Raw genomic sequence first — 14,512 nt, 5'->3', positions numbered from 1 at the left:
TGATAAATATCAAAAAATCTAAGAGGTGTGCATTATAGCTGACACCTACATGAACACTTTACAGTTGGTTATTTGACTGTAAATCATTCCTTTCGAATGCTATTGAAGTTAGAATCGTGTTTAACAATGTGGTATGTAACTTTAGAGACGGTCCCTTAATTTCCGCATTTCCGAATATCGAACGTCAAACGTCACACCAACTTTATTCCAGTTTTCAAACTAACATTTTTAATCAGATATATATATCTCCACTTGTAATCCAGCTTGTTTTGAAAGAGGTACATAATGAATTCTGTTTAATTTTGTTGATTTGTAGTGTTTGCGCGCAGTTAGGACTTTTATTTTAAAAGCTGAGAGTGTGTTGTGTCGTCTTCAGCTTCAGTCCATAGTCTGTGTTTTCACGGTCTTGTTTCTTTATTTTCTTTTTTTTTAAGGCCTTCGGCTTTGTTTTACAGCTTTGCACAATGGTTTGTGAGAAATGTACGTATCTCTCTCTCTCTCTCTCTTTAGTATTGAATTCCACAATGTAAATAAGTTTGGGTAACATGTCTTAATATTAGTTGTTTCTGAGTGTGTTTTAGCTGTAGGTGGCTGTCTAGTTAAGGTTGGTGTGAGGTCCTGTTAGCTGGACAGTGTTGATGTCTCCGTTAGTTTATTTTTTTTTTATTTGAGTCTTAGGTAACATGACTGCGATTTGGAAAAGCGAGCTAAATTACTCAGAATAACAAGAAGTAGCTTAAATTTATTCGATTATCGTATCTTAACTTATTTTTCGGTTAGTCTTTCTCCTCTCATCACCTAAACAAATCTGTTTACTCGAGATTGTTCACGTGCCTAGGGTCATGAGGACTGTTATACTTTTCCTAAACTGATATGGCTCGCTTTAAAATAACTTTACACCTTTTGTTAATGTAGCTAGCTTGCTAGCATTACAGCTGTTTAGCTAAGTAAGCTGTACAGTTTATCAAATGTAACACCAAACTTGCATCTTCACATATACAGTAGGCCATGTTGTGCCACATTGCTATTATACGTTAGTCTGTTGTTCTGCTGCCATATGAAGACCACTGCTCACATACACTACATGAACAACAGTAGGTTTCTACACCTGACTGTCACACCTACACATGAGCCTTCCCTGCTGGGGGAAAGAAATAGAAACCATCACAGACATTCTAATGGTTTCCACTACAAATACCATTACAAACCATTGGCTAACCATTAACATTATTGGCCCTTAATGATGTACACTAGACATAACATGCCATCAATAGAAGGCAACAAATTACCAGTAGAGACCCAATGGGACATTACAGTATCCATTTAAACCATTACCATTCCCATTTAAACCATTACAAATTTTGAGGGTTTCTACAGTATTAGGTTTGGATGTTTTTTCCAGCAGGGTTCCCAAAACTGATGCCACAAAGGTGGATGCACATTAATTGTATAGGATGTCTCTATGCTGTAGTATTAGTTTCAACAATTACATGCTGTGAAAAAGTATTTGCCTGATTTCTTTTGTTTTTCTGTATATCTCATACTAAATTGTTTCAGAACTTAAAACAAAATCTAAGATAAAGCAAAGATTGCCTGAGTAAACACGTAATACAGTTTTTAAAGGATAATGTTATTTATTTAAGCAAAAAAGTCCAATAGAATACTAAGTGGGCCTGTGTGAAAATGTATTTGCCCCCCTGCATACAATACAGGCATTCTTATGCCTGTATTTTATGTATGCACTTATAGTTTATATTTTTTAGGGTACTATATTTCACTTTATCATATGCTATTGTGAGGAATGAGAATAAGGGTGCTTTAAACACACTATTTGGAGCCTTAAGGTGTTGTTTATCCATCTTGTTGTGCTTGTGTGTTGTATTATAAAGTTATCATTTCATGTTCTCTGTAGTAATTGAATGTTCTTCCTCTAGGTGAGAAGAAACTTGGTCGAGTTATCACTCCTGATACCTGGAAAGATGGTGCAAGAAATACAACAGGTTATGAACTTTATCTGTTGTTGGATATTATCTGTAGTCATTGTGTCAACACTACACATATCTAGGCACCAAGACTCATGCTGAGCCTAAGGGTGCATGTTTTGACCATATCCCAGCAGATTCCTAGCAAAAGACAGATTCTGAAGATCATCTGAAATCAAAGCTTATGTCTACGAAATGCCATAATGTGTGTAATGTGTTTTACAGAGAGTGGCGGACGGAAGATCAACGAAAATAAAATGTTGACCTCAAAAAAGGCCAGGTATGTTTATTCTGAAATGAACCTCATTTTGCATATGCAAATCATTTTTCAATGCGTGCAATATTCACACTCCTGTGTCTGTATTAGGTTCGACCCCTATGGGAAGTCAGGGTTTTCCACGTGCAGAATATGCAAAAGCTCTGTCCACCAGTTTGGGTCACACTACTGTCAGGGATGTGCTTACAAGAAAGGTAAACTTACATACATACATACATACATACATACATACATACATACATACATAAAAAAGGCAGAGGTTTTTGATCATTTAAGGCCCCATGAAATCAAACTGGAAGTTTTGTGGCTTTTAGTATGAATTTTAGCCTCAAGGTTATCTATAAGCTAGTGTGCTCCAAAACAGTGACAAAAATTCACATTTAGATTAGAAGATATATGCATTCAAAATTTACCGTCTCACTCTACCACCAATACGGAGCAACAATTTTGATGACATCATTCTGCACTTCAGCTTCTTGTCAGATTTTCTGTCCAATCAAATGCTCTCAAGAATCTGATGTGTCCCGTCCGCAACATTATTTATGTATGGTATGTCCAACTGTAATGTACGGCTATGCCCGGGCTGTGAGATAAGCTAAACACTATTGGCTCTTTAAAAAAGGGAGGAGCCACTCAGTATGTCCCGCCTGGACTTCCTGTTTCAGTGGAAATTGAGTCAACACATCGAATAACGCTGCACGTTTCAAGGCACTTCATGGGGACATTAATGTTTAAGTGGTATTTGACATAACTGATTACATAACCTGCTTTAATAGTAGGTTTTTAACATTTTACACCCTGAATATTTTTCCCGTTTTCTGTTTTGCTAGGGATCTGTGCTATGTGTGGCAAGAAGGTTCTGGACACCAAGAACTACAAACAGACCTCAGTGTGACTGACACATTTGGATATATCAAATCTTTCAGAGAGTTTAGAGAGGGTTGTGTAGAAAAACTCCTCTTTATACCAGACAGTTGATTTAGTGGCCTATCAGTTTCTGGTGGTGTTTGTGTTATTGTTCAGCCCAGTAGTGCAGTTTTATATGACTGTACCAAAGCTGGATATATGTTGTTGATGTTTTTTCCTCAATAGATTACTTTAAAGCAATATAGCAACTTGCACTGTTTGGATAAAATTAGATGCCTTTCCTAAATGAAAAGGACTAAATAACTGTTTTACCCCTGTTTTCTGAACAGACATCATTTAGACGTGGATTTAATTGCAAACCTCATTCTCTCTCTCTCTCTCTCTCTCTCATATATATATATTTATATATATATACACACACACGTATCATACTGTAGCCAGTGCCTGCTATTTTATTACCAGGTATTCACCGACATTCAACCTGAGGTTCCAATGTTGACATTTAAAGATCATCTTTTGCTAGAGGCAGTTTACTTTTCCCATTTGTGCGACTACATGAATTGTGTAAGGTTGTGTGTTGATATAAACTGTTTAATGTACACTGCACCTAATAATTTTGATCATGAATATTGTTTTTATTATTATTATTATTGTCATCTTTTCTGCTTCTCATAATTTCATGGCTGTAAATGTTTTTGCAATAATAAAATGCTTGAGTAAGCCATGAAGATGTACAGTTGTTTTTGAAACGTGAAGGTAACAGATGAAAAGCATGTTATGTTATAATAATACATTTTATTGTTTTGAGAGTATATTACAGGGTTTTTCGTTTTGAATAAATTATGATAGAAAGTTAGATATTCAATGATGCATTTGTAATTTAATGGGCCTCAAAATGTGATCTTGGTTTTAGTAATACTACTAACAGCTTACAGTGTCATAATGCCATTGAGCAAATCATAAATTATCATACCCTTCAATTATCCTGCTATTAAACAAGCAAGCACAACCAAAGGGAAATTTTGGTTGAAAATTAAAATTGGATGATTGGAGTGTTTCTGTCAGTCCAGCTGTGTTTGACAGGTCACATCTTTTAAATATTTCTGTTCAAAGCATTGCCATTTCACAGCTCTGTTTCACAGGTTCTCCCCTGTTACCCTGGGTTCTCTAGACTACTCAAATTATCCCTAGGTGTCAAGAGGTGTGTGCGTGTGTACGCATGTGTCTTAATCCCAGTGTTTCTGGGAGAGGCACCAGATCGAGATCAATTAATTGTGGGCTTACCAAAAAAAAAAAAAAAAACCTCAGCTGTTCAGGAAATGCAATTAAGTGTTCATAAGCTGGGTTTTTTTTTTTACAATTATATTTTACAAGAAAACATGTCAACTGATCAGACACTTATTCTCGTAAAAAAAAAAAAAAACGTGAATGTGGACCTGTGTACATTTACAGATCCAATAAATATTCATACAAGAAAGATTGATCAGACCCACTCAAATATCTCTGATTGCATGAAATTTGTCATAATAATAACAGGAGCAGATGTCGAATAATTAGACATGCTTGTCATTTAGATATTAAAAAATACTGTCAGTAAAATCACTTTGTTAAAATACTACTAAAGCAAAATTAGATCTTTATCTGTTTTTCAAGCGGCAATAATTAGAATTAGTTGTATATAGCAACTTGTTGCAAATCAAGATTATGTTAATAAATTTAAGTAAATAATAACAAAAATAATTTCTTATTTTATAATTTATGACTGGGTTGATTTATGAGGGTATAACATCATTTTATCAAGCAGATGGCTGGAGCACCATGTACATGAATATTAACAAGAGAAGAGTCCTGAAGTTGTAAAAAAAAATACAGTATACTCCAAATGACACTCATACTCTGCTAAAAATATATAGATTATTCAGTAACTTGCAAAGTGTTGCCCTAATAGCAAGCACATTTAGGTTGTGTGGATGCCAAAAGAAGTGAATGTTATGGATCAGGTAGATGTGAAACCACTTTGCTGGTGTTTCATGTTGAGATGAGACTTTTATGAAGGAGCAGTGGGACAGCTCCTTCAGCTCTTGGTCAGGGCCAGAAACTCTTCACGGGTCTTCGGATCCTCTCTGAATACTCCCAGCATGGTACTGGTCACAGTACGGCTGTTAATCTTCTGCACGCCACGCATGACCATGCACATGTGACTGCAACGAAACGTGAAATATGTACAGTTTAAAAGGGGGAAAGTAGGACTGTGACTGTATGCTAGTGATGTGTTAGTAGCGTTAATAGAGGTGTAATGCTGTGAAATATTCACATAATATGCATGTAGCTCAATATTGCTATAAGGTTACACGAAAATGACAAAACTATATTTGAATTATAATAATGTATATCAATTATTCAGCCAGTTTAGGACAAATTCGTTTTTTACTTTATTATTTTAAATGAACACAAAATAGACTTACTTTTCACAGTATAAGGCTGCATTGCTTTAAATGGTTATATCAGACACCAAGTGATACCAGTCAAAGTAACATTAAAATTCAAACAACAAAGTTATAATTATTAAAACAAATAAGTCAGTTAATATGCCACCACATCATGCAGGCAGTTAAAACAGATAAATAGGGAGACTATACTAAACCATACTATTAAACTATACATTTATGAGCACTGATTTTCACCGTTCTGTTATTAGTGTGGAATTGACAAACATCTTTGTGTCACATAGATTAGTACGGAGATGCATTCTGACAGTGAGAATAAAATAAGCCCCACCCCCACATTGCACTGAGGTCATGGTCCTGGACTCAAGGTCAACCCCCAACCTTTTTGTAAAATATGAACATCCTGCAGAGCACCATTAAATCCATTATTAAAAATGGAAAGAATATGGCACAACCGTGACACTGTCTAGAGGAGGCCATCCACCAATGTCAGTGACCAAGTAAGGAAGCCATTACTCAGAGAAGTTACCAAAAGGTCAAGGGTAACTGGAGAGATCCACAGTTCAGGTGGAAGAAGCTGTTCCAGGACAGCCACAGTCTGGACACTCCACAAAGCTGGGCTTTATGGAAGAGTATCAAAAAGAAAACTATTAAACAAAAAAAGCCAAATTAAATCCCATTTGGAATTTGCCGAAATGTATAAAAGGCTCAGCAAACATGTGGAAAAAGGTTCTCTGCTCTGATGAAACCAAAACCCAATTGTTGGCTTTGGCACAAAGTGTTGTTTTTGGTAAACACCTGGCACTCTTCAACACTCTTAGAACACCATCCCCACATTGGAGCATGGTGGTGGTAGCTGTGGGATGCTTTTCATCAGGGACTACAAATCTGGTCAGAATTGTGTTAAGATGGAGCCAAATACAGAACAATCCTAGAACAAAGCCTGTTCCAGTCTGCAAGACACTTGAGACTGGGGCAGAGGTAGACCATACACATACTGCCAAAGTTACCCTGGAGTGGTTCAAAACCAACAACCTGATTATATTTGTTTGGCCCCATTCAAAACCTAGACCTAGATCAGATTTGAGAATTGCTTTTCACCAATGGTCTCCATTCAGGGCATGACAGAGCTTGAACAATTTTGCCGAGAAGAATGGGCAAAAATATCAGCATGTCCTTGCAAAGCTGAAAGAGACATATCCTGGAGGATCTGCATTTGTAATTGCAGCCAAAAATGGTTCTACCATGTATTGCCCTCAGTAAAAGCACAACCAACAACTAACAAATATCTGCTTATTTTTTGTTTAATTACCCTTTGTGCCACAAGAAAACAATGTGTTTTGGACCTTCAAATGTTAGAAGTATAGTGTAAATCAAATGATTAAAAATCCAAAATGAGTGTATTTCAATTCCAGATTGTAATACTACAAAATGTGGATAAATTCAGTGTGGTTAAATACTTGTGCCAGTCATTGTATATATCTGTGTGTGACTGATTAAACTAAGGGAACTCACGCTGCTTCAATTATTACTGCTACTCCTGCAGGCTGCAGGGCTTCAGCGATGGCCATGGCAATTTGCTTCGTCAGACGCTCTTGAACTGGAAGGCAATTTGGAGGAAGTAACACATTCAGTATAGAAAGCATGTTATCTATATTAAGATTTATTCATGAAACATGCACCAACATTCACTTCATCAGTTGTGATTACCTTGCAGTCTGCGGCTATAGATTTCTACAATCCTGTGGGGTGACAATATTAGGACAGGAAGTTAAATATATCACAACTGACACCCTAATACAGTCAGTTATGTCTAAAATCACTTATTTAAAGAATTATGGTCATGGCTTTGGATGACATAAAGGGTTTTCGTTTTTAGTTTGCACTTCTATGGGTTGCATGTAAACCAGCCTACAGCCTGATTAGTAGCCTGCAGTAATCATTAATCTTTTGATCAATATCCTTTTTTAAGCAGGTCTGGCCTCATCTAGCCTCTGGACTCAAGTCCTGCAGTGATCAAATATAGACATCAGGAAATGCTCTGTCAATCATTCACGTCTCTCTATCTGTACATAAATGTATCAATGATTATCACTGTGATTTGATTTAACCCACTGGTGCACGCTCAGGACTGAAGAACCATAGCCCCAGGTCTGCAGTTGATTAGTGATGTACTCTGGCTCCACATTACTAATGCAGAATCAGCACTGAATGGCTTCTTGCTAAATGTAGTGACAATAGCATGGGTTTCCAGAGGCTGGTTCGAGGGACGAGTTGAGGCTGATGGGGATTTCCTCAGCGCCAGAAGCGTGTTCGGCTCTTTGTTTTCAGATCGAATAGGATGCATTGTCAGGATTTGCATCTAAGCCTCAAGTCAATGGGCTATAATAACGGAAGAACTCGGTGGCCTGTGACTAATGTGTCCCCACAGTCTCTAGACTGCCACTCTGATGAGATACCACATGCTTTTACAAACTGCTATGCACTGCATACTCACCTTGCAAGTTTACTAAGGCCAACCACTTTCTTTCTTGGCAAATATCCTATGTGGACCTAAGGATCAGAGAACACGTGAGAATAGTGTTCAGTCCAGTCTGGTCAATTTGTTTTTGTCTGCTTTCTATCTTACAGAACATGAACCTTTAACCTTGATTTCTCATCAATACTCTCTCTCTCTCTCACTGTCTCTCTCTCACTCTCACTCTCTCTCCCTCTCTCACTCTCTCTCTCTCACTCTCTCTTACTCTCTCTCTCTCTCTCTCTCTCTCACACACACACACACATATAAACCCTCTGGATAGCTAAATGAAAAGCTAAATATCAAGCAAGATTACATTTGTTTGATAAAATTTACCTTGCCAAAGAATGGTACTAGATGATGTTCACAAAGCGAGAACATGTCAATGTCTTTCACTATAACTATCTCATCATGATCTTCTTCGAAAATGGCATTATTAAGAACATCTGTAAACAGAAATGAATCATTAGTTTAGTTACTGGCAGTTGTGTACCATGCTGCATTTGACCAAAAGGATTTTTTTTGTTATTCATGCTTGCATGCATTGTGTGCAGATTATACAGTTGATAATCCAAACACTCAGTGTTCCTGACAATTTCAAGATTTAGCAAACACTGCCAGTTGTAAGTTACATTACACAGTTTTAAGCTACAAGTTGTAACCCTATACAAGACTGAACTGGGAGGGTGAGCTTAGGGTTTCCTTTTCTACCTCTGGTCATGTGAAATTGATGGAACACTTTGTTCTTACTCATCCATGATTGCACAATTTATAAGTCTAAACCACACACATGGCAGAAAACAAACACAGAATTACATTTTAGTTGAGTCATCAGATTTTTGGTCCCATGTGTCTAATAAAAATCAAAACAGCCTTCTGGAATTTTTAAGGAAAATCTAGAACTTTAAATGGTTCCTTGTTTCATCCCGGACCAAAAAAATCTATTGGTTGTAGGTTGCTGTTGCATAGTCTGTCTCTAGGTCAGGGTTCCTATATCCAGTTCTGGAGTGCCAGCCCAGTTTTGATTACTCTACTATACCTAGTCATTTAATGATGAACTGAACTAGTTAAGAAGGAAGATCTTCAAACTGTACTGCATTTGGCACTCCAAGATTGGAATTGGGATCCCTATACACTCTCAAAGTAGTACTGTAACCTATCTTTCACAGGGTCATGCAGAAGCCCTTTTTCTAAATTATGTAAAAGTGCCCCTCTCAACAATAATTAATAAACAGTTATATTATGTAAAAAGCATTTGAATTCAAATTAACATGCGAGCATGGCCAAAACAGTAGCAACTTAATCACAAGAAAGTCTGAGAATTTTCCTATTTATTTGTGCAGCTCGAGTCTGCAGTCAGCTAGTCTCGATGTCATGACGCAATCGCGATGCGTCTCGCTTCGACAGGTAGACAGGTATGCTGAGCCCACTACCTCTTCTACTAACCTACTAACAGCATTTTACAGCTATGCTTATCACTGGTTTTCATATTTATTGAGAGGGAAGGTTTTGGTAAGTACTGCTCAAGTTTGTTACATTTCCAGAGATGCAAGAAACCTTGTTATATTAGGCCTATATGTATGTTACATACAATAGTCAGAAAGGCACGGTGCCATACAGACAGTGTCCTGAAGTGATATGAAAAAAACATTGTGATATAAGATCATTATAATCTCAATTGATCTTTTTAAAATGAAATTTAGAAGGCAAAAATGACAAACTGAGACTAAAAAGCCAGTTCAGCAAGCAGTGCTAGAGTTTTATGGAAATCAAAGTGCTGCTGCCAGATGGAAATGTAACTGTGACATGAGTAGTTTTACTGAATTTTACAGTAAGTGATGGTAATACTGTAGTTCTGTAGGACTATATATATTGTAAGACCCAACAACAGGCACAAAAATTTAAGTGGGAAGTGTCTGTAACTCCATAAAGTATACGATAAAGGGATGCCATTTATAAAAAATAAATAAATTTTAAAAAAACTTGTCCGTACAACCCTTGATTGTATACCTTATTCAGATGTAAATGTAACTGTGACATGAGTAGTTTTAATGACTTTTACAGTAACTGATGGTAATACTGTAGTTCTGTAGGTTTATATATATATATATATATATATATATATATATATATATATATATATATATATATATATACACACACACACACACACACACACACACACACACACACATATTTACTTTTTATGATTCTTTGGACTCATCTCTCCACTAAAGTTTCCTTATTGTTGTAATTATTTCTATGAATGTAAAAAAATAAAATACCATTATTGTGACCACACACAATCTGTTTACAGTGTCTTCCAGGGTGATAATATGTAGTGAAATTAAAGTTAATAAAGCAGTTAAAGCAGTAGTCAAATCAGCTCTTTGGTGATATAGCCTTTTTTGACATTTGAGCCCTTGCCCCTGATGAACTCTCTGCACGTCCCTGAACTTTCTCTTGGAACCGCAGATATGGTGTAGAGCACATAAATGGACAATAGTTAACAGAGTAAAGCTTTTTAAAGTAAAGCTATGTGATAATAGTGTGAAATACTGAGGACTCACAGTAACCAAGTGCAGGTGATATAATGCGCAGAACTGCTTCCTTACCGTAGATGGTTTGGTGGTAGCCCTTGGTGAGGAACTGCATGGCCTTGGCGGCTCGGAGAGGAGTTTTGAGCAGTCCCTCACGTTCGGTGTCCTCTCCGAGAGCGCGCAGGATGTTGGAGTAGGCTGACTCCATGGACGCCGCTCGCCGCTCCTCCAACTTTACGCGAGACGCTTCACCCCTTTTCATCTGCTGCACGGAGCTGTCGCCGTTATGATACAGCAACTCTGTCACACCGTTCATTTCCACGCCGTTGTGGTACTCCATCATGCACAGTTACGTATACTGAGCTGCACTGAACTGGGGTTGACTGAAGTAGATGATGAAGCGTCCTGCTGTGGTCGGAGGAGTTCTGTGCGTCGTGCGTTAGGAGGCACCTGTGCCTCTGCTCCTTTTTATACCGCCCTAATTATCCACCTTACCTATTGCCCAACGCTGTTACTCGTATGAAAAAATGCGTTTCTACTCAGTGGACTGGTGAATGGACGTCTAATTGAGATCATAGTAGGTTACACTAAGGACTTTTCTTTTTCCTGTAAGACCTCACGTGCTCCAGACTCATACATTATATAAGTATATAAGTACCTTTGATCCTTCTTTGTTTCACAGGTTCAGCTGTGAAACTACAACCCCAATTCCAAAAAAAAAGTTGGGACGCTGTGTAAAAAGACAAAACCAGAATGCATTGAGTTGCAATTCTCATGAACCCATATGTTATTCACAATGGAACATAGAAAACATATCTCATAATGTTTAAACTGAGGAAATGTACCCTTTTAAGGAAAATGTACAGTAAGCTCATTTTGAATTTGATGGCCGCAACATGTCTCAAAAAAAGTTCTATGTTTTATCTTGAATAACTCTCACTCGGGAAGGCTAGGGTCCAGTTACAGAGGGAGGTGATGAAAGCTAGAAGGTCCAGATTTTCAATCAGCTGCTGGAGGATGATTGTGCTGAATGCTGAACTGAAGTCTCTGAACAGAACTCTGAACAGTATTCTTGTCAAGGTGGGTTAGGGCCAGGTGAAGAGCATGTGAGTTTGAGGAATGGTTGGGGAAATATTAAAACTTCATTGGGGGTCTGGTCCTGTGGTTTAAGCGGCTGGTCATGAGTCACTTCATGATGATTTGAATGAATTGATTTAAATTGGCTTAAATGAAATAGATTAAGTAAGTTCAACTCATTTTTTAGCTAAACAGATACGCATTTTTTGAGTTGGTCTAACTTTTTTTCCCCCATTGACCTGAAAGGTTTTTTGGTCAACTTACTTAAAGATCTTTCATGTTGAATCTACACTGAAAAACAAACAAACAATTTGTTGGATTTACTTCAAGGCAGTGTTTTGCATGCTGCTTTTTTCAGTGGGGTTCAGTAGGTGTTCCACTTCATCCCAAAGGGTTTCAGGTATTTTGTGCTTCATAATTTGCTTACTTTGCATCTGTGGTTAGATTAGACGATTGCCTTACCTGTTTCATATCACCTTCTTATTTCAACTTGTCACATCACTATTAGTCCTAAATTGCCCCCATCCCAACTGTTTTGGAACATGTTACTTGCATCAATTTCAAAATAAATGTTAATCTTCAAAAAACTATGCAGTTGATTAGGTAAAGCATCAAATACCTTGTCTTAATACATTTTTCTTAAGTCAAAGTACATTTACAAATCACTCCTCTTTGTTTTTATTACCATTAACTGTCCCAACGTTTTCAGAATTAGGGTTGTAAGTCACACATTTCAAGATGTCTAAATGTAAGGCTGCAGAATATACAGTTTAATGATGTGCATCTACCAGTTTGTATCACTGCTCATAATTATTCGATTTATCAAATGTCTAAAGTGTAATAGGATTATCTTTTAGCACAAGGAGTATAATAGTCATATGGGATTTTTACAGTATACTGTAAGAATACTGTTCATGCAAGTAAATACATCCAATAACAAGTCAAATCATTCTTCCTTGCATGTCTGCTTCTGATCTTCTGTTTCTTATTTTCTCCATTCAAGGCAAATCTGAAATATGATGGGTTTTCTGTGACTAATGACTGCACTGCCTGTTGTCTTTTGAGGACATTACATAGTTCAAAATTGGATTGATTGCAAAATATATTTTTTAATGGTGGTCCTTGTAATACTGGTGCCTTAGAAGATGGCCTTACAGATGGCCATTAAAAGTTGAATTGTTGAATGGCTATATAATACTTATAACTAATGATATAGCAATATCAGATCAATGATTAGAATGTTTCACTCCCCTTAGAGAGACTGAACTAATTTCATTTATCTCTTCAGCAAAATCATCAAGTTGTATACTAGATCCCTTACCTACATGTTTCTTCAAACAGATTATTCCGGGAGTAATCGAACCCCTTCTAAAAATAATCAGTTCTTCCCTTAGCACTGGCTATGTACATAAATCATTTAAACTAGCAGGTATTAAACCCCTGGTTAAAAAACTTGACCATGACCCCATCAACTGTCCAGTTATAAGCCAATATCAAATCTCCCCTTTATCTTCAAGATCTTAGAAAAGGTTGTAGCACAGCAGCTATGCTCGTACCTACATAGGAATAACATTCAGGAAATGTATAGGTCAGGATTTAGGCCTCATCATAGCACAGAGACAGCACTGGTTAAAGTGGTAAATGACTTACTTCTGGCCTCTGATCAGGGTTGTGTCTCCTTGCTTGTGTTACTTGACCTTAGTGCAGCTTTTAGACAATGTCCATTGTTAAAAGCGCTATACAAATAAAATTGAATTGAATTGAATTGGAGTTGTCTGCAGTATAGGGCCAAAGCTCTTTTCTCCAAATAGGTAAGTAGTAGCCCAGTACCTGAGAATTAATCTCTTTGTGGATGCATCACATTTGAAGTGAGCCTACGATCTTTCAGTAGTCCCACTATATATGCATTGACATTCTCTGAAATGCATCAACTGCAAAGCTAACCATGATCTTTATCTTGAAGTTGTTGTCAAATCTAATGTCTTAGCATGTGCAACATATATGGCTATAGCAGATGTGTATGAATTGAGTTGGGATAAAAAAATTATTTAGCAAGCTATTTCTGGCATCAGCCACTCTTCTATTTCTGTGTGCTATTGACCTAAACACACCCCCAAAATACATCTTTGTTTGGTAATTATTCATTTATACACTCTGTTAAGACAATCCATTGTACTAAAACAGCATGGCATATTGCATCAGTATATTGCATCACTAGTCCTTTTCTGTGCTCCTCCAAAGGTTATAATAGACCCTGGAGTACTGAGGAAAGACATACAGATTTGGCTGTCCTTTTCATGATGACTCAGGGCCATGAATGGAAACAGAGTGAAAGATGTGATCAGATATGAAGCAGGTGTGTAATGTGAGTAGAGATGAGGAATCAGCACATGCTGGCATGGGCTATTGTAGAGCCCCTCTGGCATAGCAGAAGTGGGTTGTGGTCTTCTGCTTTGCGCCAGGTCTGACATCATCAGTGGATGATAGGGTTAGGCGATCAGAGTGTGGCATGAAACACGGCTGCCCTGCAGTCAGATCACGTCAGCCATATTGCCATGAAGCGCAGGTGACCAGACTGCATCGCTTAAGGCTAGGGGAGGGGGTTGGTTAACCATGTGTTTAAATGTTAAAGTGGAGAGTAAAGCATCATGATTTCAAGTAATACTTATCTGAAAAAGTAATAATTATGTAAGTACATTTCCCCACATTTTGATCTGATTAAATGTACAATGTCCTTTAAGCTCAAAACACCACACATTTATAGGCTTATAGCTCAAAGTAGCTTACTATGAATACCCAAATAC

General features: G+C 37.3%; 2 protein-coding genes across 2 annotated transcripts; one reads left to right on the top strand and one right to left on the bottom strand.

Annotated features, from left to right (window-relative positions):
- The first annotated feature begins 442 nt into the window (after window positions 1-442).
- cript (cysteine-rich PDZ-binding protein) lies at window positions 443-3,309 on the top strand. Its single transcript, NM_001245948.1, is given in 5 exon segments — window positions 443-480; window positions 1,935-2,000; window positions 2,208-2,262; window positions 2,350-2,453; window positions 3,090-3,309. Coding segments are annotated over 5 exon segments (306 nt in total). The 5' UTR covers window positions 443-464; the 3' UTR covers window positions 3,155-3,309.
- Window positions 3,310-3,901: 592 nt separating this feature from the next.
- On the bottom strand, window positions 3,902-12,590 carry gch2 (GTP cyclohydrolase 2). The gene is made up of 6 exons (XM_017484358.3): window positions 10,707-12,590; window positions 8,428-8,537; window positions 8,071-8,126; window positions 7,284-7,315; window positions 7,089-7,173; window positions 3,902-5,327 (listed from the first exon to the last, which is right to left on the bottom strand). Exons 1-6 carry the CDS (start codon window positions 10,972-10,974, stop codon window positions 5,201-5,203), a joined length of 678 nt encoding a protein of 225 aa, XP_017339847.1. The 5' UTR covers window positions 10,975-12,590; the 3' UTR covers window positions 3,902-5,200.
- Window positions 12,591-14,512: the final 1,922 nt, after the last annotated feature.

Source organism: Ictalurus punctatus, chromosome 13 (genome assembly GCF_001660625.3).
Source record: "Ictalurus punctatus breed USDA103 chromosome 13, Coco_2.0, whole genome shotgun sequence".
Lineage (NCBI taxonomy): Eukaryota > Metazoa > Chordata > Actinopteri > Siluriformes > Ictaluridae > Ictalurus > Ictalurus punctatus.
This window is presented reverse-complemented; position numbering and strand designations above follow the sequence as displayed.

Coding starts and splice junctions, on each gene's coding strand:
- gch2 (XM_017484358.3), bottom strand. CDS start 10,974: ATGATGGAGTACCACAACGGCGTGGAAATGAACGGTGTGACAGAGTTG. Junction 7,316..8,070: donor GGCCTTAGTAAACTTGCAAG/GTGAGTATGCAG, acceptor GTCACCCCACAG/GATTGTAGAAATCTATAGCC. Junction 7,174..7,283: donor CTATAGCCGCAGACTGCAAG/GTAATCACAACT, acceptor ATTGCCTTCCAG/TTCAAGAGCGTCTGACGAAG.